The sequence below is a fragment of the Cladophialophora carrionii genome (assembly GCF_000365165.1).
Source record: "Cladophialophora carrionii CBS 160.54 unplaced genomic scaffold supercont1.6, whole genome shotgun sequence".
In the NCBI taxonomy this organism is placed as follows: Eukaryota; Fungi; Ascomycota; class Eurotiomycetes; order Chaetothyriales; family Herpotrichiellaceae; genus Cladophialophora; species Cladophialophora carrionii.
Window position 1 is genome coordinate 239134 of NW_008481831.1, and position 27231 is coordinate 266364.

The 27231-nt window shown below is 53.5% G+C and overlaps 14 protein-coding genes across 14 annotated transcripts; 7 read left to right on the forward strand and 7 right to left on the reverse strand.

Moving 5' to 3' along the window:
• Positions 1-30: 30 nt before the first annotated feature.
• Positions 31-1518, reverse strand: G647_07043 (uncharacterized protein; the record flags this gene model as incomplete). The annotated part of the gene is made up of 1 exon (XM_008731360.1): positions 31-1518. The coding sequence occupies one exon, from the start codon at positions 1516-1518 to the stop codon at positions 31-33; it is 1488 nt and encodes a 495-aa protein (XP_008729582.1).
• Positions 1519-1918: 400 nt separating this feature from the next.
• G647_07044 (uncharacterized protein) lies at positions 1919-2968 on the forward strand (the record flags this gene model as incomplete). Its single annotated transcript, XM_008731361.1, has 1 exon — positions 1919-2968. The coding sequence occupies one exon, from the start codon at positions 1919-1921 to the stop codon at positions 2966-2968; it is 1050 nt and encodes a 349-aa protein (XP_008729583.1).
• Positions 2969-4250: 1282 nt separating this feature from the next.
• G647_07045 (uncharacterized protein) lies at positions 4251-5816 on the forward strand (the record flags this gene model as incomplete). Its single annotated transcript, XM_008731362.1, has 1 exon — positions 4251-5816. One exon carries the CDS (start codon positions 4251-4253, stop codon positions 5814-5816), a length of 1566 nt encoding a protein of 521 aa, XP_008729584.1.
• A 400-nt stretch (positions 5817-6216) lies between these two features.
• On the reverse strand, positions 6217-6597 carry G647_07046 (ribonucleoprotein-associated protein; the record flags this gene model as incomplete). The annotated part of the gene is made up of 1 exon (XM_008731363.1): positions 6217-6597. One exon carries the CDS (start codon positions 6595-6597, stop codon positions 6217-6219), a length of 381 nt encoding a protein of 126 aa, XP_008729585.1.
• A 711-nt stretch (positions 6598-7308) lies between these two features.
• On the forward strand, positions 7309-7803 carry G647_07047 (V-type proton ATPase proteolipid subunit; the record flags this gene model as incomplete). Its single annotated transcript, XM_008731364.1, has 2 exons — positions 7309-7423; positions 7478-7803. 2 exons carry the CDS (start codon positions 7309-7311, stop codon positions 7801-7803), a joined length of 441 nt encoding a protein of 146 aa, XP_008729586.1.
• Positions 7804-9606: 1803 nt separating this feature from the next.
• Positions 9607-10855, reverse strand: G647_07048 (uncharacterized protein; the record flags this gene model as incomplete). Its single annotated transcript, XM_008731365.1, has 2 exons — positions 9607-10457; positions 10507-10855. The coding sequence occupies 2 exons, from the start codon at positions 10853-10855 to the stop codon at positions 9607-9609; spliced, it is 1200 nt and encodes a 399-aa protein (XP_008729587.1).
• Positions 10856-11281: 426 nt separating this feature from the next.
• On the forward strand, positions 11282-11692 carry G647_07049 (uncharacterized protein; the record flags this gene model as incomplete). The annotated part of the gene is made up of 2 exons (XM_008731366.1): positions 11282-11389; positions 11468-11692. 2 exons carry the CDS (start codon positions 11282-11284, stop codon positions 11690-11692), a joined length of 333 nt encoding a protein of 110 aa, XP_008729588.1.
• A 440-nt stretch (positions 11693-12132) lies between these two features.
• G647_07050 (uncharacterized protein) lies at positions 12133-13206 on the forward strand (the record flags this gene model as incomplete). The annotated part of the gene is made up of 1 exon (XM_008731367.1): positions 12133-13206. One exon carries the CDS (start codon positions 12133-12135, stop codon positions 13204-13206), a length of 1074 nt encoding a protein of 357 aa, XP_008729589.1.
• Positions 13207-14218: 1012 nt separating this feature from the next.
• Positions 14219-14557, reverse strand: G647_07051 (uncharacterized protein; the record flags this gene model as incomplete). Its single annotated transcript, XM_008731368.1, has 1 exon — positions 14219-14557. One exon carries the CDS (start codon positions 14555-14557, stop codon positions 14219-14221), a length of 339 nt encoding a protein of 112 aa, XP_008729590.1.
• A 2018-nt stretch (positions 14558-16575) lies between these two features.
• G647_07052 (uncharacterized protein) lies at positions 16576-18129 on the reverse strand (the record flags this gene model as incomplete). Its single annotated transcript, XM_008731369.1, has 1 exon — positions 16576-18129. One exon carries the CDS (start codon positions 18127-18129, stop codon positions 16576-16578), a length of 1554 nt encoding a protein of 517 aa, XP_008729591.1.
• Positions 18130-18672: 543 nt separating this feature from the next.
• G647_07053 (uncharacterized protein) lies at positions 18673-19479 on the forward strand (the record flags this gene model as incomplete). The annotated part of the gene is made up of 1 exon (XM_008731370.1): positions 18673-19479. One exon carries the CDS (start codon positions 18673-18675, stop codon positions 19477-19479), a length of 807 nt encoding a protein of 268 aa, XP_008729592.1.
• A 358-nt stretch (positions 19480-19837) lies between these two features.
• G647_07054 (uncharacterized protein) lies at positions 19838-20377 on the reverse strand (the record flags this gene model as incomplete). Its single annotated transcript, XM_008731371.1, has 1 exon — positions 19838-20377. The coding sequence occupies one exon, from the start codon at positions 20375-20377 to the stop codon at positions 19838-19840; it is 540 nt and encodes a 179-aa protein (XP_008729593.1).
• Positions 20378-22464: 2087 nt separating this feature from the next.
• Positions 22465-24180, reverse strand: G647_07055 (uncharacterized protein; the record flags this gene model as incomplete). Its single annotated transcript, XM_008731372.1, has 1 exon — positions 22465-24180. The coding sequence occupies one exon, from the start codon at positions 24178-24180 to the stop codon at positions 22465-22467; it is 1716 nt and encodes a 571-aa protein (XP_008729594.1).
• Positions 24181-25319: 1139 nt separating this feature from the next.
• G647_07056 (uncharacterized protein) lies at positions 25320-26618 on the forward strand (the record flags this gene model as incomplete). Its single annotated transcript, XM_008731373.1, has 1 exon — positions 25320-26618. The coding sequence occupies one exon, from the start codon at positions 25320-25322 to the stop codon at positions 26616-26618; it is 1299 nt and encodes a 432-aa protein (XP_008729595.1).
• Between the last annotated feature and the right edge of the window lie 613 nt (positions 26619-27231).

A 27231-nucleotide genomic window follows, 5' to 3' on the forward strand; every position in this document is an offset into this window, starting at 1 on the left:
GGGAATGGACCGATCAGTGGTAACATACACTCAAGTCTCGGACGTTGTCTCGAGATCTAACTCTTCCACAACCTCCTCTGGAAGAAACTCCTCTGCGGCTTTCAGAAGCTCACCCTTTCTTTGCAGAATACGCTGTCTACGCATCAACAAGAGCACATCGCTCTGATCAATGCGCTTCTTGCGCCGAGCATGATTCGAGTACGCCTCAAGGTCTTCCCCTATTTGCTCGAAAAACCACTCAGTGGCTTGTTCAAGTGCCTTCATGTGGTCTTTTCCAAGCTTGGGGCGGCGATTGCCCAGACGTTCCTGGGCCGCAACTGCGACGTGCTTGATCAGGCTGGACGGCAAGGACGGGACCATCTCACCATGGCGGGTTATCTTCATCTTTGGCCGGCGTGTTGTTGATGCGGGTGTATTACGTTGTGCTGGTAGTGGCTGTGCCTCGGCCAACGCCTCAGCTTCTGGCTCCTTGTCCAGGTCTGACTCCAGGTCAACCTCATGCTCTTCATGATGTTCATCGTCCGACTCCCAGCCGGCCTCGAGTTCATGCGGGTCGTGCTGCAGGAACGATGCCTCTGACACTTTTGCTGCTGGGCTGGCTCGCGTCTGCTTGGAAGTGGCTGCTAGATCCGGCTCGGGTAACTGGAAGTTCGTGTCGTCGAAGGTGGGCATCTCCACATTGCTGTCGTCGGGCGGCCCCAAAGACGGGGAGCTGTGAAAGGCCTGAAGATGTCGCAGCGCCTCAGTTTCGTTACCTCCATCCTCAACGGGTGAGTAGCTTGTATTGAAGTCTGCAAGGCCAACTTGTGTCTTCTCCGGACTCTTTGACTGCTCACGATAACTCGCTTCTTCTATGTTAATCGTGCCGAAATCGTAATGCGACAGTGCTTCTGTAGGCTCTTGTGTAGGTGCCCTCCTCCCTCTTTCGGAGAGAAACGTGGACTCCTCTTCACCATGATAGATGACCGGATCTGATGCGGGAAAAGAACGTCTTAACGAATGCCGCTCAGTTCTAGGAAAATGTGCATCGCCGGCATAATTGATAGACTTGAGCGTAAAGGTCGGATTGTCCTTGTCAATGTCGCTGCGTTCGTCATCTTCGTCTAGCAAGACAGACGGTGTAGGTGCCAGTGGAAGGTCACTATCTTCTTCAGACCCGACGTCAGGCGCATCCACGCTCTCAAGGCTCTCGTCAATGTCTAAAGTCAGGCGTGGCCTCTTCCCAAATCTTTCATCGTTGTCTCCATTTGGCGGCTGATTCTCCTTCCCCTTGACCGTTCCAGGCGTAGGCACTATCTTGTTCGTCGTCGGTGCAGTGAGTTTAGCTAGCTGCCTTAAGATCCCCCTCGCCGACTCAGGCCTCACGGTGGCACTATATGCCCGCCTGTTGCGAACCGATCGTGTGTGTGCTCCGCTTCGCTGCTGGAGAGCGCGGATCGCGTGGGGCGTCGATGGCGCGTATCGCGACGGTGTTTGGGAGGGTTGTGGCTCTGTCAGCGGACCCTTTCGAAAGGACATCGTGATACCACTGATAGGTGAAAGTCCTGTACGGCCTCGAAACTGTGCTCGACCTGTGACGCGGATAGGGACAACGCTCTCGTGGGTTCATGGTAGCCGCGTTGGATGCGCGTCGCACGAACAACACGAAGACGTCACCTAGTCACATGACCAGCGCTTCACTTGAGTCTCATCGCTCTTGTTGATACGCTTTCGACCATGTGGTTGTTACTGAACAGGCCATTCAAGTACATCTCCTATGTCTCTTTCGTCCTCATCAATACGCCTACCGACTCGGAGAGCTTGCTTTTGGAGACGACAGATCAGATGCAATCGAGTGATCAGCTCGATCCTCTGCCGGGATGTTACCACAAAAGCTTCGGACGATGCCAACACCAAGTTCATGCAACAACTCGAGGACATGAAGAGCCGTATCCTGCCGGTTGAAGAAGGGTTATGGGACACCCACAATATCCAAGCCTTGCGTAGAACACTGCAGAGCCACCTCTTGTTGCCGCAGTTTTCACATCCAAATCACATCCCTCCGGGCTATCACCAGGTGTCATTTAACAGCCTACCTGATGAGCACGAGCTTTCCCATGATGGCGCCGAACAGCGTCATGCTCCCAACGACGAATGGAAATTTCGCGTATGGGCGGGAGGTCACCTGGACTTTCAAAAACCTTTCCTTTGGACAGAGGGGCGTGATGGACCGGAGTCCGTTGCAGTCAACGAAAAGATTACCGATACACGACTTATTGGCAATGCCAATGCGCACAATTCGAAAGTCATGGTCACAATAACAAAAAGTCTGTTTGCGCCAGAGCTAGATGCTCAGGGGCAACCTGTCCGTGGCAGTCGCAACCAGATTTCTATGTCAAAAGCCAAAGACAACATCCTGCTCAGAGAGCAAAAGTACCTATGTTTCATGCGAGAAATTCCGGATAGCCTCAAGTCAGCGTCTTCAGTGCGCAAGATAGCGTTCCCTTCAGACCCGGACTACTCACAAACCATGATACCCTCAGCAACGCTGCTCTTTAGGTTCAGTGCTCTGACGAGGAATGCTCATGCCATTCATCTCGATGGCGATTATACCCGAGAGGTGTACGGCCTTCCCAAACCTCTGGTACATGGCCCGCTAACATCGGTGTTAATGTTGGATGTGCTTGGAGAGGCTCTAGCACTGAAAAGTCATGGACAAGCATCTGCCCTCGCAATTCGAAGTTTCCAGTATAGGAATCTCCTTCCACTCTTCGTGAATGAGCAGATCACGATAGCCTGTAAGAGACTCCACGATACGAAGGCTGATACGACGAAATACCAGACAGAATCTGCAGCACCATGGCAAAAATGGGATGTCTGGATTCAGAAAGGAGAAGGCAAAGACGCGACTTTGGCAGTTCGTGGTTCGGCTTTGGTGTCGCCAGAGCCTTCCCCTACCTCTGAACGAGAACGAGATCCTTCTGAGTAACACTCACTACCAACGGGACGCAGTCGCGCAGGTTGACACCTGAACGAGATCATTCGAGCCGAGGTAATCAATAAAGACTGTCGGAGGCGACCCTAAGCATGTGTATAACAGGACCGCTTGCTGCTGAGACATCCAACTGCCGAGTAGCGCTGTGCCCTAAGAGGCGCTACATCTCATGATGGAGCTCCGCCAGCATGTCCAAACCCTGTTTGGTTAGCGAGCCATATCGAGATTCCGAAGATCATTCCCGCCACGACCTTGTTGAAGAAATTGTCTTCAACTTCTTGTTTATGGAGACCGTAAGTCAAGCAACCGCCGCAATCTGTCGAGCAGCGATTGGCAATTCCGATTACCCAGCCACGTATTGGAAACGCAATCAGCTTTCCGGCCTTTGCAGCTTCCCAGAATGGACAGAATGATCTTTGCGCATGCCATCTTCAGCCTTCTGTAAATCAAGCTATAAACCATGTTCGTTGTATAACTACTCACTTCTGTGCGTGTTCAGTCGCTGGGAAGGTTGCCCTGCCAAAGCCTGCCAGCCGCAAATCTGAATCGGAGAGAATCTCCGACTCGCTTACGATGACAGTGCTTCATCGTCTTTATATCTGAAAAGGTCGAGGTTAGCACACCCAGTCAGTCCAGATGGCAAGCCCCGGGTAGCAGAGACAAGTGAAACATGTCAACTGGGGATGATGATTCCCGAATGATTGAAAAGTCGAAGGATCATCACTAAGTATTTGATGCGTCATAGGTATGGAGAGATTAGTAGACCTTGTGAGCTACCAAAATGTAGCATTGCTGTGGTAAAGAGTCAGCAAACGAAGTCCGAGTAAAGTCCAAGTGAGGCCCGAGTGAAGTTGGTGAGTTGCAATCGCACACAAGGCTGAAACACTGCGCTGTGGCGATCCACCATTGGACGGCACTGATGTGACGTAACGGCGACGGTTACTGGAGGCGTGGGTGGATGTCTCGTCGCAAACACGGGCCTCAACGCGACCCGGCCACTGTCGCCTGTCATGGTGCTGTCTTCAGGTAGAGGTGGCGAACATTCACCCTTCCCTCACATATCTATGTCAATTTCTTAACGCCGGGGGAAAAGTTGCGAAGTGATATGAGATTGACTTGACTCTACCCGAGATGAGCATCACCGTCACCAATCAGGCTGAATCCATTCCAGAGGTTGTCCCTCTGCAAGTAACATACCGCTCTTGGTCAGCCACATTCGAGTACACCGAGCCTACGTCTGCTGGTACATAAGATGCCTACCAAGCACACTTCCGACATGGACGGTTCGTGGGTGGTGGAGGAGGAGGAGGACAGTGAGGGAAGTATCAGTTGGGACGAACGCTCTAGAGAGTCAGAACAGGAGCGTGACTACGAAGTCAGACAAGATCCAAACATGACTCGTATGGTGCGAGACCGACGCAAGTCTCCTAGGATGACACCGCCAGCACCACACGAGCCCCAATTTATCATGCCAACCATGTCGACGAACATACCCCCATCAGACAGGATCGCCCAGAAGCGCGTGCCTGCCGCGCCCACCAAGGGAACTCCTTCGAAGCAACCCACAACATCAGTACGTTCAAACCAACCGAACAGAGGACGCGTGCACAAGGTAGCCTCGTCTCCAGTCATCGATAAGGTTGTTCTCATCCTGGTTCATGCCGCTGAATGGCTCCTGGATATCCTGGGCCAAACACTGAAAGCCTTGAAAAGACCTATCTCATGGCTCTTGGCGGCCTATCTGTTCGCAGGCATATTGATGCTTGTGCAGAACCTCTTGACCACCTCGATATATACCGCCTTATCTCCTATCTGTCGAATTCCAGGGCTCTCGCTTCTTAACCTGCCGATTTGCCGCTATGCATCACCCAACCATGGTAGCCCGACAATCTCATCTGGCACCTCGGCCCCAGTTGAATTTGATGCGCTGATGAAGACACAATCTCAGTTTGAGGAGATATTGTCCGAATCCGCAACAGGCGTCACTCTGCCTCTCGACATGAAACGGTCGGAGACTTCCATCCGTGACCTTCGCCAGATTGTGCGATACTCACAACTCGCGTCTCGCAATGAAATGGTTCTCGAGTTTGATGGCTTTATCGAGACGGCTCGTATGGCCTCGTACGACCTGCAGAAATTCAACTCGCACGTCGGCAGGGGCGTTGACATAGTGCTCAGCACGGCTCGCTGGACACAGCGTGTGTTAGACGACATGGCACACAAGCAATCCTCACGAGGTGTTATCCCAAGCTTCATCCAAGACAAGGTCCTCGCCCCATTCAAACCCGTACAGTTCACCGAAGCAATGCTTCTAGACCAGTATATCGCTCACACACGCGTCGTTTCCGACGAGATTGAGCGGCTTATCGAAGAAGCACAGGCCTTACTGCTCGTCCTGCAAAATCTGGAAGATCGACTGGACGTCATTCACGCAATCGCCATGCATGACAACATCGCCGCACAGGCAGAGAAAGACGAGATTCTCTCTCACCTCTGGACCCTGCTCGGCGGGAATAGAGCTAAATTGGGGAAATTCAATAACCAGCTGGGATTGTTAAGACAAGTGGGTCAGTATAGGAAGGTCGCATGGGCCCATGTTAGCGCAACAATACTGAAGTTGCAGGCTATGGGGGCTGAGTTGGAGGAGCTGAGGTCTAGGGTCTCCAGCGCGGAGGTGTTGAGAGGACACAAGGAGATTCCCCTGGCTGTGCACGTTGAGAATATAAGGCTGGGCGTACAGAGGCTTGAGGAAGGCAGGGACAGGGCGAGAAAGCTGGAGCAAGGCCATGTTAGGAGGGTGCTTGATGGCGCGGAGCAAGGGAATCTGTTGGTGTCGGATTGAGGCTGAAGGTGTCATCTTGAACATTTGAGACCCTGGCCATTCGATCACATCAGCAACGAAGAGAAATGAGCGGGCAGGAGCGGGTCATTGGAAGGTATTTTTTGTCTCGAGCAGAGGTTCAGGCAGGGTTGCGAGCGTGATACCCAAAGCACATGGAAAATGATTTCTTTCAGCGCCTCTGTCGGCACCGGTATCGGTATCTTTGGTCACTGTCGACTTCTGACGCTGTTCCCATCTTCGCGTGCGGCCACATGTTCGAGCCCATCATGCACCCAGAACCCATTCTTCAGGCGCTCAGTCTTGGAACAGCCTTTGTCGCCCGCTGCCATCTCTCATTCTGAAATAAAGCCTTTGGCTGACTCACAGCCCTCTCTGGAGCAGATCCCTTGTCCCTCGTCCTTTAGATCATGAGCCTCTCCACGCGATTCTTAAGCTCCCGAATCTGAGGCATCAAATCACTGCTCTCGTTCGTGGTAATGCTCGCTGCAATGACCGCCCTGCTCACACCACAAGCTCGGCCCAGCGCGGTCTTGCTGTTCACATACACGTACGGCACGTTCTTGTCTTCGGCGAGGAGGGGTAGGTGAAGGAGAATGGCGAGGGGAGATGTGTCGGCGGCGAGGACAACTAGCTCGGCGGTGCCGCGGTTGAGGGTCTTGGTGGCTTCGTTGGCACCCTTCTTGAGCTGGCGGTAGTGAGAGGCCTGCTGGACCGTATCGAGAATCTTTTGCGACAACGCTTCGTCGGCGACGGGCCAGGCGGCACTTGGATTGTCGGCCATCGCTACTGTCGTGTGGTTGATAGAGGTATGGGTAAGTGACGGGCGTAAAAAGATTTATTAGCTCAGTAATCTCAGCAGCAAAGGGTTCCTTGCGTTGGCTCGCCCTTTGCTCGAAGAGTGACTGTATCACCTGGTGATGCGTATGTGAGTGTATCGCATTTCAAAAAATTCATTTCTGGCTGGGACAAAAAGTTTATGCGGAGAAGCGAGGATTCTCGGCAGACCTTCCATTACCAGCGGGCTGCCAAGCCGAAGGTTGGAGCTTCCCTTCCAAACTCGATCTTCGAAACATCATCAACCACTGCATCTCTCGCCAGCACTGCAAAGCCTTCATCTTGCTCGACTTCATCGCCTCCGACAAGCTCGCTCTTTGCAATCAGCCACCTGAGAATCTTACAAAAGCGGCTCAATCAGTCAAGATGTCTTCCGATCTTTGGTACGTTCGACCGTTGCCCCCCATACTGCTCGTTTCCCTTCAGCCTGCGCTCGTCACTGTCGATAAGCTGGGCAGAGCTTGCAGTGGACATACCGACTCAGGCCTGAGAATCCTATGTGTATATTTGCTAATACGAATGACCCTATAGTCCAGTGTATGCGGTATGTTCTTTCCCGTCCGAATCCTATGACGCACTGCAGGCGCCGCAATGAGCAGCTCCTCGCCAGAGACCAGAGACTAACCCGGACACTCTTCAACAGCCCTTCTTCGGCGCCATGGGCTGCACATCCGCCATTGTCTTCACCTGCTTTGGCGCTGCATACGGAACCGCAAAGTCTGGTGTCGGTATTTCCGCCATGGGTGTCCTTCGACCTGACCTCATCGTCAAGAGTGCGCTCGTCCCCGTTCAAAGACCAGAACAATTCAATTGACGCATTCTTACAGACATTGTGCCCGTCATTATGGCTGGTATCATCGGTATCTACGGCCTTGTCGTCTCGGTGCTGATTTCCGACAACCTCTCGCAGAAGGAGGCTCTCTTCACCGGCTTCATTCAACTCGGCGCCGGTCTGTCCGTCGGCCTCGCCGGTCTCGCTGCAGGCTTCGCCATCGGCATCGTCGGTGATGCTGGTGTGCGAGGTACCGCTCAACAGCCTCGCCTGTTCGTCGGAATGATTCTTATCCTCATTTTCGCTGAGGTGTTGGGACTCTACGGCTTGATTGTCGCGTTGTTGATGAACTCAAAGGCACAGACTGATGTCACCTGCTAGACGAGGAGGAAAGACGTGACGGCTGCGCTGAAGCGTCATGGCGAGAATGAGAGCTCAAGAGCAAGACAAAGCGAGAGGCACAAACGGCGAGAAGCACGACGGGTAGCAATTGACTGGGCTTCTCAACTACAATCGATCCCATGCCAGTCCAGCACGAATCAACACCCACAATCATCCGATCACACACACCACCACATCACACCCAGGTCGAGTTATGGGAAAAGCACTCGACCTGGAACCCGACGATTATGTATCAATGCTAGAACTTCTTTGATCACAGAAATGGCGGCATTGGCATTAATGGTTTGCTTGCTGCCTCCCAAGGCTTCGGAATAGGACAGTATAGTGTATTGCAAGAAACTTTAGGGCCACTATGGAGTCTACACTGTAGGCTTTTGACCACCGCCATGCCCATCTCTAGGTGCCGTCTTCACATTCACAAGCACATGAGCAAGGCAACTTGGGCGCCAAAGGACAAGGGCATCTCGTTTACCCGTGCTAAGTCTCAGCATGTCCAAGCACGACGTCCACGGACCTCCAGCCCTGGGGAAGACGCGAGACCACAGCTGGCGAGAGCGAGGATGCTGCCTGGCCAGAGGGCACAAGAGGCGCCCGTGAGCCATCACGATCGGGTAATCGTTTTGCAGCGGTGTCAATTTCAGCCCCCATTCCACGTGCGTGCGTGCGTGGATGCGTAGACGGGTGACCAGTCACGCATTCACCCCGAGTGAAGCCTAGGTAATTAATAGCGTGGAGTCGAGTAAGTAAGGTACCGAGTACGTAAAGTAGCCCGCGCACGTACGAGTACTGTAGCTTTCCAAGTCCGACTTGGCTACGAGTACCTAAGGTACCTAGGTATGTACGTACTACGTAAGTACTTAGTGTCCTGGTGACATGCGGACGACTGTGTATTCGTAGTACTCCGATCACACTACAGTACCTAGGTAGGTAGTATGCTCATGTGCCCAGTGCTGCGGCGAGCGCGACACAATGTCCCGCTCCGAGATCGGGCACCGGCGCCGGCACCGAGCTGCTTACAGTACAGTGATTTGGGGACAATGCATGTGGACTATCGGGTATGTACGTATGTACTCCGTACCTATATAGGTATGGTAGGTATAGTAGGTATGTAGGGGCAACAGCTTCACGGTCCCACAAATGCGACGACGGTACACTGCGGCGGGCAAAGGTATGTATTGAATGGGTTAAGTAGGGGAGTAGGGAGTAAGTGAATAGGTAGGTATTGTAGAATCTGTGTAAAAGACCGGGTAGGTTGCATATCCAAATGAAAGAGAAAGTATCTGTAACTTCGTGACCAAATGGTTGACTCGTTGCATGGCTGTTGATTGACTGCTGACTGGTTTACTAGGCCAAGAGAAGGAGAGACTTAGAGGGCTAGAGGGTGAGAGGGTGAGAGGGTGAGAGTGAGACAATGTGAGATGAGAACTTTATGAGACGATTCGTTCTACTTCTGCTCTGCCGACGCTTATAGTTGAGCAGTGCTCTCATTGCAGTGCAGTCAGTGCTATCAATCAAGACACGCATGGCAAAGGCGGAAGGTAGCAGGTGAAAGATGACATGCTGCCCTCGCTCTATAACACCATAAATGCAGACGCAGTCGCAGATGCAGTGCGCAGTATCATCCGCTTCTTCCGTCGACCACATCCCATGTAACGGAAATCCATCGCCTTGCGATGAATGCAAGCCAAGGCAAGGCAGTGCCGTGCAACGCGGTGGGAAACAATCCAAGACAGCCCAAAGTCTCAAGGTGTGGCCACTCCAGCACAATCAGCCACAAGCACGTTATATCTGTCCGAGCTTTCTCCTCAGATTCCTCGTCTTGCGCATCAACTTCTTGTACTTGTGCTTCTTCATCTTCAGCCGCCGTTGCCTCTTGACACTGATGGCGTACATTGTGCCTTGCGGTCTTCTCCGGCTAGGAGAGATATACCCCGTCCTCCGTCTTCGTCCGATGCTGCTTCGCCTGGGTTCCGTGTCTGGCACAGCCTCGCCAGCCTCGGGGGTCTGAATCTCCATCATTGTCGTTCCGCTGGTGAAGAATCTGCCATTCTGCAGATCCGCGTCGCGGGGCACATTGATGACAACCTGCTGGATGTAAGGGTCATGGTCGTATTCCTGCTGCTCGATCTCCACTTCTAGTGTTTTGGCCTGCATTTCCTCTTGCTTCTCGACTTCTGCCGCCTTGGCCTCCGCGGCGTCGATGTCGGCATCACTTATCGGTTGAGGAACAGGAGGGACGTTGAAGGGTCGGAACCGCCGTTGGATTTCCTGAATCACGAGTTTGACGTTGCCCCCGTTGAGGTTGATTGTTTGTGAGGGTGCGCCATCGAGGTGGTGCGTCCTGTTGGGATCGATCGGCGTTTCATTGCGTTGTGTGAGAGCTCTGATCAATGCCGCTTTTTGCTCAGCGCTCTGACTTTGGGAGGCGTGAGCGTGTTGTTTCTCCGCAATGTGTTCGTCGAGTCTTTCTACCGCAGACGCGAGCGTGTAGATGACGTCCTGAGTGTTATTGCGAGAGCGCTTGGGTTTCGGCGCGAAGAGCTTGTCGATGGCCTCGAGCGAGGTCTCAGTGGGGACAGCACCGGTAATGGACATAGGCCGGTAGGTCGAGAAGAATGAGGCGACGTAGACGTCTGCCGATATAGTTAGCTCCTGCCGAGGAAAGAAGGGTGGTGAACTTACCCTTGGGGTTCAAGTGCTGCAAGCTGGGGACAGCAGGTAACTTTGATGTCCAGTTTTCTTGAGCCTCTTGCTTTGCATCCAACTTGTCCTTTGAAGCTCTCTTCTTCGATAGGCGTGACTCGGCGCCCGGCCTTTTCGACTCTGATCGTGGAGCACCAACCTGCTTCACCTGAGCCGCCGGGATGGGTGGGGAGCCATTGTTCGGCGGTGTGGGAGGCTTGGAAGACGAATGCCGCCGCTGATGCGAGTTGGATGAGAAGGTCGCTATCGTAGGTGTACTCGGGCGGGAGGGTATCGGAGACCCATTGCCACAGTTGCGCGCCACTCGGCGCAGCGACGTGTTGAACATAGGTCCTCCAGTGCTGAGAAGTGAACGTAGGGTGGACTTGGATGTCCTGGATGCGATGAATGAGTCGAGCTGATAAAGAGTCGAATGATCGCAACGGCGGCAAACCGGCGCATCGCCAAGAATCCGGCGATTGTCTACGGTGGCGCATTAGGCCGAGAGCGAAGAGGGCGCAGATACGACAATTACGCAATCACCGTCTGTCTCCAACCTCAATATCCCCTCCACCCCCTCCGGCGAGCACGGGATGAGATGCGTGGGGTGGTCCCGTCCATCGGAAGCTGCCCATCATGATGTGGGACTTGAGTTGTCCTTGTTGTCCTTGCTGTCGGACTTTGTCTGATGTTTTCTCCTTATGTGAGACTGCCAGTACGGCTTGAGACATCCAGCTTCGCATTCAGGACGAGGAGAATTCGGACAACGGCCACCATGTCTTCAAAGACCGTCAAGAGAATTACACTCTTCAAGATACCCAAAGAAGAGGATATTGACGGAGCGTTGGCCCAATATGAGATTTTGAGGTCAACCGCACAGAAGGTACGGATACGTGCTTTTCGCAGAACAGGAGCCGAATCCTCCTTCGAGCCCTAGGATGATATACTGATGCCAGGGTAGGACGGGAAACCATATATCATCTCCAACGAGGCGACTCGCGTGACCAACTCTTCGGATGAGCGAGCCCAAGGATACACGATGCTCGCTGTCACGGTCTTCAAGTCACGAGAGGATTTTGACTACTATGACAAGGAATGCGCCGCGCACAAGAAGTTGAGGGAGTTCATCACTCCCAGGAGGACTGGCTTTGCTACTATTCAGTATGAAAGCGAGCTTGGTCCTTGAGGAGACCGACACGATGGAATGCCGCTTCAGAGACGTCTCTGCATGGACCATGTACGACCAGCCAGGTATTGTCTCTTTTGGCATATGTGCTGTTCCTTCCTCGCTGCACATATTTTGACAGGTCCTCACTGCCGTGGGAGAGGTTGCTCTCGCTGAACTCGGCTCGATTTAGATTCTTCTTTATTGGATGATCTCTGCTTGTCTTTATTGACAGTCAGTACCGTCCACATACGATCACATCTACAGTCTTATCGAGATTTCTCATTTACCGAAGCTTTTCTCATCACCCTATTCACATTATGCACCTTAGAGACATGATCAGAACAACGCCATACTCTTCGAACAACAGGCCACAGGTGAAGCCACCAGCCACAGGACCCGAGCGGTTTCACTCTCCCCTGTCATCAGGGAGCCTGTCTCAATCACAGCAACCTTCATGTATGGGTGCCTTTCGCATGATCTCGCCCGAGATCAGAATTATGATCTATCAATACTGTATGGATATACGCACGACTGCCCTGTTTCGGACATGCAAGGAGTTGTATCTCGAGAGCTTACCATACCTTCGCGAGAAATTCGTCCTTGGATTCTACATTGACCCCCGCGCACCTGGATCGATCATATACCTCGTTGACCCGCACAGCCGTCCCTGGGGCGACAACCGCAACATCATCAGTGTCGAGTCTGCACATGAAGAGAGCATGTACATAGACTTTATGCCCGCCGACCAGTTTGGCAAAATTCGAATCCGCATCGATGCACCGGACCCAGCAGATCCGCCCCAGCTCGTCCGGTGTTGGTATCAGACGAAGCGCCTTCTGTCCATCCTCTTACCACGATGGAGAGATCCTGACAGGTTTCCGGAAGACGAGGTGAATGATATAATCACGTCACCGGACAGGTTAACGACCAGGATGCCATCGTTTGAGGTTATGTTTCACAACGATGATCAGAGGAGGTGGTGGCGCGGGTCTACGCAAACCGCATTTCGATGGAGTCATAGTGCCCCCTGTTGTAAAGTGCAATTAATACGCAATATGCTCGAACAGAGGCGGTTGAGGTGCCCCGGATGTGTCGATTTCCGAGACATTGTCGACCTTTTCCAGAGAGTTCGCAACGCTTGTTCGATTAACATTCAGATTGATTGCCAGGAGCACCCTGAAGTACAGTCGGTTGTCGCCAAGCTAAAGCAGTCTGCTGTCTCAAACATCTCATTTGGGTTGATCCTGAACGAGAAGGGACGCACTGCGGGCCCCAAGAGCTGGGCATTTGACGATGCACACATTCTAGGCAAAGAGAACGCTCGCCACATCTGGCTTGATTACCTACTGGACCAGCTCCCTGGCAGCGTAGCGATCGACCTGGATCGTGAACGCTACGACAATTGGTGCCTTGGATACGAGGAGGCACTACGGCGTAGTGCCTTTGGATATCGGTTCGGTACCCTACAGCGCACCTTTGGTGGGGGGTTGGAAGTCCTGAAAGTACCCGGTCATATGTTCCGCTGGTCATAACAGCGAGGGCTGCGAGAACGATTTTGGAACTGGGCGCACTGGCACATCAATGCCACTTACCACTGCCCGTACGAGAATTATCTTGACAGGCACATGGATGTTCTTAAGAACCATACGGAGCACGTCAAGGCCGTCGTATCCCGGCAAACGAATGTGACATGCGATCTGATGCTCGGGGTGTTGCCAATCTTGGGGGAAACTTCGGTGCCTACGCCCAAATCGACCTACGAGCAGCTACGTTTAGATTTGGGATGGCAAAGGAGGAATGTGTACTTGCCGCAGCTGGGAAGGCCGATCAAGTCCGTATTCCTATGGGCGATGGCAGGTTGTTGTCAAAGATGTCCACCATATGATCTGGAAGGTGGACGGGCATAGTCGTGGCCATTGTCTTGTTGAGTGTTGTAATTCGAGTTGATGGAGGCGGCTCTTCTGCGATTCTCCTTGTGGCCATCCACTGTCTTTCCGAGGAGTCTACTCTAAGCGGTTCCACCAAGATTATTGCGAAATACAACAAGGCCGACAGTAAGTTGACCTCACCGATAACAAGAGAGAGTATAAGAGTATAAAAGAGTATGAGAGAGTATAAGAGAGTATAGTAGACGAGTATGCTTGTAACTTGTAGGCACCATCTAGAGCTCGAATCCTTAGATAGCCCTGGCTCAGAATCAATAGTCTGATACTACCTCATGCTCGATTGTAATACCAGAGGAAGCAGCAGGGAATGAATCCTTTTGTCAGTGTCGAACACGTCAGCGGCGACGTCGTCAAATAGTAAACCAGACGACCACAACGCTTTACCGGGTAGAGAGTATACCCGACGAACCTGACCTCCTACCTAGTAGAGAACGTACTTTTTCCCTGCGATCCAGTCACACAGCAAACGCTTCTTATATCTCGGCCAATGCCTCATTAGGCGACTCCCTTACCTCCTGTCACCCACTGGACATTACCACCGTTGGCCGTGTACCTCATAAAATCGCCGCTTCCTCCCTGGGTGCCACGGTGCTCCCAACTAAACCAGTTTCTGACACTTCATTTTCTGGTTCCCCCCTCCCCCCGGCCCCCCGGCCCCCCGGCGCCCCCAGCCCGAGGCCTCATGACTCTCTTTGGAGGCATTGATCCTCGCCTCATGAACCTCCCTCGTGGCATCAATCCTCGCCTGTAGCTCGTTGACACAGTTCCTAGCGTACACCTGTCTCTGGACTTCGAGCGGGGCGGCGCTCACATCGGGGGCCAGCTCGGCCATCGCCTTCGTGGCAAACCCTCGCAAGGAGACGGCGTTGACTTGGTCTTCCGTCCAGCCCTCCCGAAGCATGACCGTGCGGAGGACGTTGTCGAATTGTCGGTTCATGGATTCTTGACATCGAGGGCACGTGGACGTGTGCTGGGGATGGTTTCTGTCGGTCTGGATGCAGAGTTCAGGGGCCGGGTCCGTCGAGGTTGATTGTGATTGTGGACATGGACATGGACGATCGGGAGATGGGTCTTGCGCCATGGGTGAGAGGTGAGGTAACTCTCTGCAAGAGGTACCCGTGCGAGAGATACTCTTGGTACTGAGCAGTTGGATCTGTTCTCGGTTTCAACTCCGAGTTCGACGTGTTTGTGGTTGGGAAAGATGGTCTGGCCTCCCCCGGGACTGCTGTGTATACTTTAATTACTGCGGCGGTTGCTGCAATTGCATCGTCAGATGGAATGACTGTGGGGTATCAACGCTCATCCATGGTGACATGCCAGGATTATATAGACGTGGACTGTTGGCAGATCAAATACCCAATACCCAATACCTTGTACGAAGTGCCAGTACCCTCACATGGAAGCAATACGATGACGAAGAATGTGAGCTGGTACTCGTATCGATTTGTCCAATACAGGTCCCGCTGTGTCTTTTGAGCGACGAATCATACACAGATAGGGCCGATGATCTTCCCTTCGCGAGGAAGAATATCCGGAGATCTGGTTGGATCAATGATTTGCAGGACGCCCACAGACTCTTGGACCTGAAACTAACCTGTCTTCCGGGTTGTCTGCAGCAGTGTTTTGTCTCGGTCGATCATTGAAATGTATCGTAAATACGCGGAAATGGGCTTGGATAGGCATTCCTTTGGCCTCTCAATCTCAGTAGGGTCTGACAAGTGATAAACAGTCAGTCGTTCCCTGGCCTGAAACATCTCTAAAATTCTTGGGGCATCGTCATCCAAGGGTGTATCACTGAGACGATGTGAGAGATCACCTTTCGGATCTTAGCAGGGGAGACTAAGGTCGCATCTGATTGCAGAGTCCGGAATCATCGCTCTGAAGCAATCACATGGACTCAATTTTGCTCAGATCCTCCGTGAAGTTGGACTCAGAGAATCAGCAAATGCAATGACAGAGACATGGGCGTTTTCGAAACCTGAAATGATGCCCTTCACTCGTCTGGGTTCGGCCAATCGAGGCGGCAGATAGCAAATGAGTCCGATAGATGGCATGTTCGTCTCGAAACGCGTCGCAGGATTCAACAGCGAAGCATTGGGATCCCTCTCTGTCGTGAGGCGAAGATGTGTAATGTGCCGCTGCGACTGTTTCTCAGCTACTCGTGCCGACCCTGGCTTGCCTGCATCTCGAGCGACTGAGTCCCACCTGTCGAGTGTTCGAATATCAATACATTTGACATCGACCTTCTCAACCGGTGGTTTTTGTGACTCGGCTTAGTTTTTGTGACTCGGCAAACATATCCATCTTGTTTCCTTTCCACGGAGACCCAGCGGCCAAACCAAGTTCGATCATATGCAAGGAGCGCACGTGGTCTTCTGCTTGTCTGAGCTCAAGGGCCGACGATGACAAGGAGTGCATGTCATTTGTCACCGCCATTCTCTGTGGGGCGTTTCAGTGCCGTTGTATGCAGTGAAGTAGGGCATCGCGGGCTCGAAAGGCCGTAGAGGGCCTCGAGGGTGGCTCCCTTTTCTTCAGTATAACGCCCAGACCGCGCGAGACGTAGGCGAAACCACATCCTCCCTCATTTGACCCTAGCATATCTCGTAGAATACCGGCTGTTCTTGCCATGACCAGGACATCGACGGTGGGACCAGCAGGGTCGGTACCTGGTTTCTCAATGGAGATCATCCGCATATACCATGAGAGCAATAGACCTTCGAACTTCGAAGCAGCGGACGCGTAATTCGGTCGCATTTCGTCGCAGGGCAGAGAAATGTCGCAAATTCAAGCCACTGCGATTGATCTCATGATCATCTTTGCACTTTGGCGAGCGGGTGGATATCGTGGTTTGTCGAATGGCTGCACTGTTTAGAAGCCCGCAATGCTGCACCGCCACGAGGTTGCGCGCTTCAAGGCTGTAGAGGAGCGATGGTGCACGACAAGCTGACCGTATGCTCACCTAAACCTCTCATACGCCATTTCTTCAGCGTGCCTCTTCTTAACCTGTGCAAGGACATCGGCCTCATATATGCTGTCGGGCGAAGCGTCTCCCTTCAGAACCAGCTTCTCATGCCTCGAAGCTTCCTCTTTCGTCATCAGCACCAGGTCCGTCAGAGGGAGCTTGATCATCTTCTGTCCTTCCTTCTCGTATTCTGGGTCGACTTTAAAGCCACCGGCTGGCTTTTTCCATCTTATCAGAGCCAGCCGGGTGCCGAGGCCACTGATGACACTCTTGCCGCGGAAGACTTCTTCCACGAGGTATGCCACGTCGTCGCGGCTAACTGGTATTCGTAGTCCGACGGCGTCCTGGCCGTCTGTTGACCGGACCTGCCTCTCTTCCAGACCTTGCAGTGCCGACAGCATGGCATCGTACATTTTCTCTCTTCCTCGGTCGCCCACGCGATAGTCCATTGGGTAGCCAGCTATGCCGCAGATAACATGATTCGCGACGGTATATCCAAACACGGCCGGCATGGTGCCCAGCACAGGCAGAATCCTGACCCTAAATTCGGGCAGCACGCCGAGTTTGTCCACATTTCCCTTCTCGAACTCTTCATCCGTGATGGGCAGTAGCCCGGCCTTGCCCTCCCCCGGCTTTTCGGTGGAGAAGACGACCGGGATTCCGCTGTTGATTCCCATGACCCGCAGTCGTCGCCTCGTAGATTTGGACAAGGGATCCTCAAAACTCGTCGAGATGTCCCCGACCTGGATCCTCGTCGGATCACTCTTACAACCCGCGCCCATCGCGCTGATGACCTTGATGCCCTTGAGCGCACAGTAATGCAAAAGCGCCACCTTGGAATCGATGTTGTCAATGGCATCGACCACCCAATCGACCTCCTTGTCCTCCTCTCCCTCCCGCACCTCGAAATCCCACTTGGCCAGCAACCCCTCCATCGACCTCGACCCGAGCAGCTCATTCCGCTCATCGATCCTCACCCACGGACAAATCTGCTCCAGCCGCTTGCGCACACAGTGGACTTTCGGCGTGCCCACGTCCGCCAAGGTCGCCAGAGCATGTCGGTTCAAACTGCTCAGCGTGACCTGGTCGAAATCCACCACTCTGATCCGCGAGACACCACTCCTCGCCAACGCGGCAACACAGTGACTGCCCACGCCGCCCAGACCTACGACGATGACGAACGAATCCCGCAATTTTGCCAGGCCCTCATCCTTCAAAAACACGCGATTCCTCGCCAGCTGCTCGAGGATCAACTCTTCGTCGTACTCGCCCTTTCTTGCCCGGGCGGCGATCAACGCCGCCCTCTCGTCCTCTTTGTTGGATATCGTGGGTCGGCTCGCCCCACCAAACTCGTTCAGCGGCAGGGCTTGATGGTCGCTCGAGAGAGGAGGGATCGAAGCTTTGAGTTCGTCGGTTGCGCGGCGACGGTGGATCGCCGTGGTTGTCAAGATCACGGTCGCGGCTGTTATGGCGCCAAAGGTGGCGGCGAGCGTGAGGTTCAAGGTGCTGTTTGATAGGGAGGTCTGGCGTTGCAGCCATGCGGACATGGTGAACGGGGTTATGCTCGTGGAGGGACGTGGGAAGCGACTTTGAGAGAGCGCGTAAGGGAAAGCAAAAAAGCCGAATGGCTGAACAGCGGCGCCAGTCACTGCATTTCTGGGATTTCTTCCACCTGCTACAGCCTTTGGTAGTTTGCCTCGTTCGAGAGGTTCAGTGCCCGAAGTCGTTGCTGGTGTCGAGATCTAGTGGGAGCATTGAGAAGAGCTCTTTCGGGAAAGCGTCAACCGCAGCCACAATTCTTCCTCGGATCGCCGCCTCCGAGACTTTTTCTCCGCAACTTCGACTCGTGCTGTGCTTTGAATTTCAAAATCCGAACCCCAAACTCCCAGCTTCGTGCCCTCTGTATCAGACGCCGAACCTGTATGTGAGCGAGCTAGTATTTCTCCTCGCGCCGCCTGCTGCCACATCTCCGCCTCCATACTTCAAGTGGGACAAACTGCGCTAAAGCGCGCTCTACGTACCCTCCCACCGACGTCCTCACTGGCACCTCTATCCGTCGTATCGTCGCAACCACAACTGCAACCGCAACCATGGCGCGCAACTCGGAAAAAGCGCAATCCATGCTCTTCCGCTTCCGCGCCGCCCAAGCCGCCGAGTCGGGTCTCTTGCCCTCGTCGTCGCTGCGGCGACCGAAAGCCCCCTCGACGATCAACACGGTGCCGCTGTGCGAGAAATGGCGCGGCCAGATCCTCAAGGAAGTCAGCCGCAAGGTGACCAAGATCCAGGACGAGTCGCTGTCGGATTTCCAGATCCGCGACCTCAACGACGAGATCAACAAGCTGATGAAGGAGAAGTGGGGCTGGGAACGCCGCATCAGGGAGCTGGGCGGGCCGAATTACATGCGCGGCGGCGGCACCGTGTTCGACGACCAGGGCCGCGAGGTCCCCGGTGGAGGAAAAGGGTATCGCTACTTCGGGCGGGCCAGAGAATTACCCGGCGTCAAGGAGATGTTTGAGCGCGCGGCCAAGAGGAGAGTTCGTGGCGGTGGTGATGACGACGAGGACGCAGCCGCCAAGGAGCCCCGGCAGGAGATCAATCGTCGGAACCTCGACGCCAGGTATTTCGGCTTTGGGGCGGACGAGGAGGACGCCGCGCTGTTGAAGTATGAGCGGCGGAAGGAGAAGGAGGCCGTAGAGAGGCTGGGGAAGTTGGCGGCGGCGGCGACAGCGACGGCGGCGGAGGGTGGAGAGGGAGCGGCCGACGACGATGACCCGGACTGGGAGCCGTTACCGGGTGATGCGGGTGACGGCGTAAGATGGCGGTTACCTACCCTGGAAGAGGTCCAGCAGGAGCTGATGGATCGGCGGAGGAGACAGTTGCTCGACAAACTCGGGTGAGAGGCACCACCAAACATACAATATGGCTTGAATTGGCAGGCTACGGGTCTCGATGAAAAGCATATGGATGAGACTTTCTCTTGATTTGTGCCTGGTCATGTCCGCCTAGGAGCGGCATCGCTCTCGAGAGCAAGCTCGAAGCATGCCTCCTCTCGAGTTTGACAGTGTCCATTGTCTACAAAGACAACAACACCTTCCGCCGTCCTCTCATGCTATGACTTTGACGGGAATTACAACTACTCCTGGACAATATGCTTGTCTAGCATTTAACAAAGGTCGTCTTCACGGATCTCTCACATCTTCACCGCTCGCGACGCTCGATTCCAGCCCCGACTTGCCCCGGTCCATTCCGCCGTCACTAGCAGTAGATGAACTGGAACTTGGCCGTCGAACCGCTCATCTTCACCCCCAGGTTGACCTGCGTGCTGATGAAAGTGTTGTCCCCCTCATTAACGACTTCCAAATTGCTCGGAACCAACTGAGTCCCGGAATTTGCACCATTAACGGCGGCACTCGCGGCGATGTTGAAGATGAACTTGACGTCCCGCTCTCCTACCCCGGTGGCCGACCCTCCTGTGCAGGCAAAGATGACGTTGACGTTTTTCTTGCCGCTGTTCCCGCCGAGGTATTTGAGCACGTTCCGACATGCTTCGCTGAGGTAGAACGGATCAGGCGCGACCTTGACGTTGACTTGGGCCTCGTAGATCCCGCCACAAGCCGGGTTGCTGATGTCCGGGTCAATGTTCAGGGTGAGTTCGCCGGCCATGGCTGCGCTCTCGTTTCGTCTGGTGAAGCCGTGGCCGTGGTCCACTCGGACGGTGTCTTCTTGACGTGGTACTGAGAGGGCGCTTGCTGAACTCAACAGCACTGTGCAGAGTGCCACAATCTGGCGCCGCATGGTGAGGGATTGGTGAGGAAAACTGCCTCTGCCGCTGCCGGAACCGCACCAAAGTCAGCGCCGCACCACTTGCAGAGTGTTTGGTATTTTGGGAGGATGCTTGCCTGTGGTCAGAAAGTGGCTGCAGTGTCTCGATGACATGGGTCGCCTCAAGTGATGGTAGGACGAAACACGCTCACGGTCTGATATTGTCCATGGCACAGTCCCCGGCTAGATCAAGAGATTGAAAGCAGGAGCATCCTCGTTAGACTGGCAAGCGCAAGCCTGGTGTTTCCTTTGGGCGTGGGCGTGAGCGAGAGCGAGAGCGTGAAGAATCAAGCCCACTACTTAGCCGGGCGGTCAGTAGGATCTCCGGCCCGGCTGTTTGTCGTGGTCGTCTCTGAGCTCACCGTTGTGGAAGTGAAGGGCTGTTTGATCATTGGGCCGTGATTCGGCGCAGTTATACAAGCCCCTACAGCAGTTTTTATCGACGCCAATGTCGGAGTGTGCGCATGTTCATCTCTGCGGTGAAGCTGGATGAGATCCTGATCCTATTGAAATCCATAGAACCGAATTGGAAAGGGCAATTACCCGCGGGCTGCACAGCATACGCAATCCATGTTTGCTTGCAGGTCCGATTCTTTCATGGTTGGCCACCTTTGCATGCTGTGCCATGTGGTGGTAGTGCATGCATGCAAGCAGCCTGTATTGTCGCACCGACATTTGAGCTCCTGAGTATACGCACGTACGCACCCGTCGGTGTGTGGCGTTGTGCGGTTCTTTACTTATCCCTCAACGAAGAAGAGCTCATTTTGCTTGAATACGTACAAACGACGATATTCCCTGCCGCTTGTCTTGACGGTTTTGCTCCGATCGTGCTGATGACTGAGAGGAATGCCATACCAGATTGAGGCTCTGAGTCCTCTCAGGGCGGGCAGGTATCCGGTGAGTTTGCGGCACTCCTCAAGGTCTCTCCCAGGACTGTCAAGATACAGATGTGTATGTGTATCATGATCATGGTAACGACATCTCCGCCAAGGAATGCAATCTGATATCTTCTTCAGTGAGCGGCATTTGAAGGCGAGGTATGAGAATTCCCTATGCAGCAGCGTACGACGCTATCGAAGGGAGGACGCATTACTCAGCACGAGCGTGCAGGAGTCAGGCTTTGTTAAAGAAAGAACACCACATACATGAGCAAAAAGGTGGAGTAGGAGGAAAGACGGTATAGGGACATCCTGAGACACTGGAAGAATTGTGGACGAAGGTCGATCCATGCTCAAACTCGACATGAGGGTTGGTAAAGTCACCAGCTCGAACTGTATCAAGAATCTTCACTATCATTGATACTGTGGTGGCTGGAGCTCAGTGTATCTTGATGCCGGACGGTATCGAAAACCCTTCTCCACGTTGTTGGCTTCTGTGTCACTGGCACCATCAATTACACCTCCAACCTGGCAGACACGCCTCCTTATTTGCTGAGCAGCTGGTTGACTTCAGGTGGGGAGCTTTTCTTGCAGTTACAGCGACGGGAGGGCGTTGGCGAGTCGTACCTTGATTGATGTAGGCATTATCGGCGTTCTGCTCGGCGTTCTCGCCCTGCTTCTCCTTGCTCTTGGTTCTCGAGGTATTGTTCGTCTTCTTCGATGATGTTGTGCGGGAGGCGGCCTTTATCGTTGCATCGACTAGACATCCTTTACCTGGGCGTCTTCATAATCCGCCACATGTGATCACACGATCTCACCGTCAGTGCCTTTATGAGAACTGCCTTTCCTAAGTGTGACGTGACCGTCCAGGGCTTGATTGTGAGTGATCATCATCCCGACCACCCTGGCAGCGTGCTTTTCACAAGCCTTCCAAGCATTCGCCTCTCCAAAGACCGGGTCACCAAGTCGAAACCCTTGACCGCCCTAGTTTTGTCACGTGGAGCAGCTTGTTGGACCAACACAGGCTCGAGCTCAAGTCAGCTCCGAACCCCTGTGACCTGAAATCGAGAGGGTATGGGTGACAAGACAAGACGGAGGGGCCTCAGCAGAAGCTGAAGGCTTATGAAGAACCATGGTAAGAATCCGGTTACGAGAGTCGCCCTGGCGACAGACGTTCTGAACTCAGCCAGCAAGCCAGTTTGGTATGGCTGATACGCATTCCCCTCTGCATGCCGCATCCACACAGCTGGACAGACTCCCGAAATGTACTCCTCGTTGTACCATGCCTGGGGCGTAATGAGCATATTTAGCGGAGTTAGTCATGATATTGGTGGCATGCAGGGGAACAACTGGTTCGTCGAGCATGCACCAACAGGTGTCCGTGATGACGCGCGCCCCGAAAGACTCCAACGAATCGAGATATCCAGCTTCAGCAGCTTTCTCGCTAACAGCTCGACTGGTCGTTATGACGACTTCGACCCCTGCATGCTTCTTTTGACGAGAGCACAGCATCACGAGCTTAGCGAACTCTTCGAGGGAGAAGTGAGGGTTTCCTAGTGAGACAAGTCCGAGTGAACTGTCTGTAGCAGTATTCAGCTGAGTCCAACAGCTTATCAGCTCGTATTTGCCAATCTCACAGCAGGGAATCTCGAGACTGGGATCGCCAGCTTCGGTGATTTCTGGAGTGACGCCAGCCATATGGAACATTGGCGCCGACGCCGTTGTTGCGAATGCTGCCGAGAATGCTTTCAAATCCGATCTGCTTGGACTTGTGTCTTCGAGGCCGCACACCAGAGGGACGTCCGAACCAGCCAATTTGCCGACATGGTATCCTAGCAATGGCCAGAACGCATCATCCACGTCTGAGAGGGCTGCAACTTTGATCTTAAGTTTTGGTAGCCGCGGCTCGTCGAGATGGCATCCGACAGCCGGCGCTCGGCCAGTCAGAGCGATGCAGACGTCCAGAAAGTCCGGATACTTCTGGGTTCGAGCACCAAGGACACTGTTGGCAAAGACAACAGCGTTCGATTCTGCCCAGCCGATATTCTCGCCAGCCTTGGGAGCTGTTTCCAACAGGTAGGGTGCGCATGTGAAGCTCGTCATAGCGCCCATGGACATATACGCTTGTGCTAGTTTGCCTGCCTCCCTGGCCAGAATGGAGTCCATGCCAATCTCACGCCAGCGGCGTTGGTCGATGGAAATGGAGTTCAATGTTGTAGGGACTGCGAATTTGGCGCCGACAGACAAAAACCTCTGTGCAAACAGGAGGCTTGCTGGTCCAATATATATACAGGCGTCGATATGTGCCTGGGACACATCCAGAAATGCCTCGGCGCCTTGTATTCCAGCGACGTCTACCAAGATCTCCATGGCAAGTTTGGCTGCAAGACCAAAGTCTCCAGCTAGGAGACGCTCGTCTCGTGGCGACAACTTGATGTGCACTGGTCGAAGTATCGTAGATGGTGAGTCTGTCTTCGGGATTCGTGGAGGTTCATCGAAAGACAGCTCAGGGCCATCAACGCTAGCAGGTGTGCCGCTATACAAAGACGTAAAGTCATCCATCGATATGACGAGAACGGGGATTGAAAGCTCAAACAACTCCCTTGCCACCATCACACCCATTGTCAGGATTTCGTCGACGTGCTGAAATATTAATGCCGCTGGTCCTCGCTTCTTTAGCAATAGCTCCAGGAGAATGCCACTTCCAGTACACGAACCACGTCCTGAAGGAATAGCGAAGATTCTGCCTGTGACACATTCGCCTCGGAGCGGATGATGTTGATCGACAATTATACCCGTGTCAGGATTGATGCCACCCCAGAAACTGATGCTGGTATCCGACACCAGGATCTCTCCGGATGCTGTTCCGACGACGAGTGTACGTCCATGGATCCTCATCGCTAAAATCTGGTTCGCACAATACTGGCAGTGATTCGTACGAACGGTATTGTATCGCAATGGTGCCTCGACCACTTGCACATGTCCAGAATACGGTCTGGCTGCAACTCTGAAGGTAAAGGTTCACAGCTGTGGCTTCCGGACATCTGCGACCACGGATATGTCCTGTCTCAGTTGGATGACGGTGACAGCTGCTGTCATTCGAGACAGCAGCAAAGGTGCTATCCTAACCACCATGCTGCTTCTGACAGCCCCTCTGGAATAACGTGTACGGCGTTTTCGGATTCTCTGGTTGCTGAGCCGATTGAAAAAAAGGCCCATTAAGCGGCGTCGAATGTGTTCACGCTTCTCTTGGCTCTCTGCCAGGACAACCTTCCAATCTGTCCTTACCCAGAATGCTGGTTCATGGTGGACGATCGAGGCCGAGGACTTTGCCAGATGGTCCCGATGGCGCATGGATTTGTCCTTTGATCACTGTAGGTCAGTGTTCCTGGTGGATTGAGTGCATGATACCAAACATATCCAATCAAAGCTTGGTGATCACAACTATAAGCGGGCGCTCTCACCTCCCGTCCAATTCCAGGTGGTCAACGCTTGTGGTAGCGCCTTCATCCACTGAATGGTCACCTCGTCGTCGGTCTGGATGTAGATTCGACATAGTGCCGGGATTAACCGCATGGAAGCAATGAGCCAAACTTGGAGGAAGACAGCAAGCTCGTGAAGCAGCTGAGTGGTTTCCTCTCATGTATGCCGGCTGGATGAATGAAGCTTACCGGTGTAGTGAAATCTTCTCAAAAACTCCTGCTCTGGGCTTCCAAGTCAGAGCCAAAGTGGCTGACATATCTGGTGTTGTGCTTGCTGCCTCTCATTTATCTACTGTGTATCACTCACATCTCATTCATCTCGGCGTCAATTGGGGGCAATTTATTTAAGCCTCAGACCGCTTACATAAGCGTAACTCAGGGGCTCACGCTCCGCTCCAGACGCTCACCAAATTAATTGCTTCTAATTAAGACGAGTCAGACGGCCGGCCCAAGCCCACCAGAGCGCTTCGTTGCATTTTCCGTTGCCATCCACACCACTTTCCTTATGATGCTTCGAATACAGGAGCAGATGGATCACTCGCCCTCGCTGCCGTGATGCTCCGCCGTTCCTACCGTCGATCCTCGCTGCCACGACGTCTCGTCCGTCTACTGCTCTATTTGCTCTGCGCTCTCTTCGTCCTTGACGTCCTGACCATACTGAAACACCACCGCGAATTCAGTCGCAACCTTGTATCGCACACGTATACCTCCTCTGCCGTTCTCCCGACGCCCGTACGGGACCAGAAGATCTACATCGTTGCGCAATTTTGGACAAACGCCCGGGTGATATCAGAGCGATGGGGCCAGGCACTTCTCGACCTGGTAGACGTGCTAGGCAAGGAAAATGTCTACGTGAGCATCCTGGAGTCAGGGAGCTTGGACAACACGAAAGAGGTCCTCAAACAACTGGATGATGTACTGGTGCAGAACAACATCCCCCATGTCACAATCTTAGATCCGACCACACACGCCGATGAGATCAACGCCGGGCCTCTCGATGAGCAGGGCACTCCCCGCCAAGGCTGGATCCAGACCACAACCGTCGGGACGCAATGGGGCAAAGAGCTACGAAGGATTCCCTACCTTGCGCGGTTGCGGAATCGAGCTCTAGGTCCGCTTTTCAAATTCCATGATGAGCAGGGCCCGAAATTCGACAAGGTACTATTCCTTAACGACGTTGTGTTTCGGCCACAGGATGTCCTCACGCTTCTGGCAACGAATCAAGGCTCTTTCTCGGCGGCATGTGCGCTCGACTTCCACCTCCCACCTGCATACTACGACACCTTCGCTCTCCGTGATTCCGAGGGACTTGGAACGATCCAGTCTACATTTCCCTATTTCCGCGGCATAGATTCTCGTGAGACCATGCTTAAGGGTCTGCCCACAAAAGTGTCTTCGTGCTGGAACGGGATGATCGTGATGGATAGTGCTCCCTTTTACGAAGGTCTGCGGTTTCGTGCCCTTAGCGACAGTCTCGCCTCAAAGCACCTCGAAGCAAGTGAGTGTTGCCTCATACATACCGATATGAATGTCACCATCCCTGGAGCGGGGCAGAGGATCTACGTCAATCCTTCTGTAAGGGTCGGATACACTGTGGATGCATACAATATTACACATTCCGGTCCTGATGAGAATTTCGTATCCGCTACGCAGTACGTCACTGGAGTCTGGACGAATCGTCTCCGAAGGACCGTCCTCCCACGAGAAACGAAGACTATGAAGGATGTGGAGAGGAAAATGGCCAGATGGGTGAAGGAAGGCGAGAACTCATTGGAAAAACGGGAGGAAAATGGTGCGATTTGTGCCATTGATGAGCAGCACATTCTCATTTGGAATGGCTGGAAACATGTGTGAGGACAGACCACTGTACGACGTTCCGGAGCCTTCGAAGCATTTTCGAGCGACGACGAAGATATGGCCTCCTCATAAGGGTACGCACGCCAGCATCCCGCATTGGATAGCCTTTTATACCACAGCGTCGCTCAACCGTCTCGGGAATAAGAACACGAATGTCAACACTCCTGACACCACGGACACCCCCGTTCGCGGGGATTCTTACATGGCATGGATGCCGACCGCCGCTAGCACTACGGCTGTCACGAGGCAAATTGCGGCATTGACGAGAGCAGTCGAGATGTTGATCTGGATTCGGTCGTGCCTATCGAATGTACAGCCCGAATCGATGAACAAAGCAGGCCAGCGCCAATATCTTCGGCTTCCCCGAGCTGTTCCATACTTCATGAGCTGCAGGCATACAAACGAAGCGACCATGAGAGAATCGAAGTCGTGTTCGAGGAGAACATCCGCAAAGCACCACGCTAGGCGGGTCATGAGCATGAAAATCGTCACGCCAGTGCTGGCTGCAGTACTCTATATTCACCAGCCATCTCCATGGGACCATTATGTCTCTTTGCGTCACTGGGTACTATGACTAGCCGTGGAATCCTACTGGCCGAGAAGAACACAT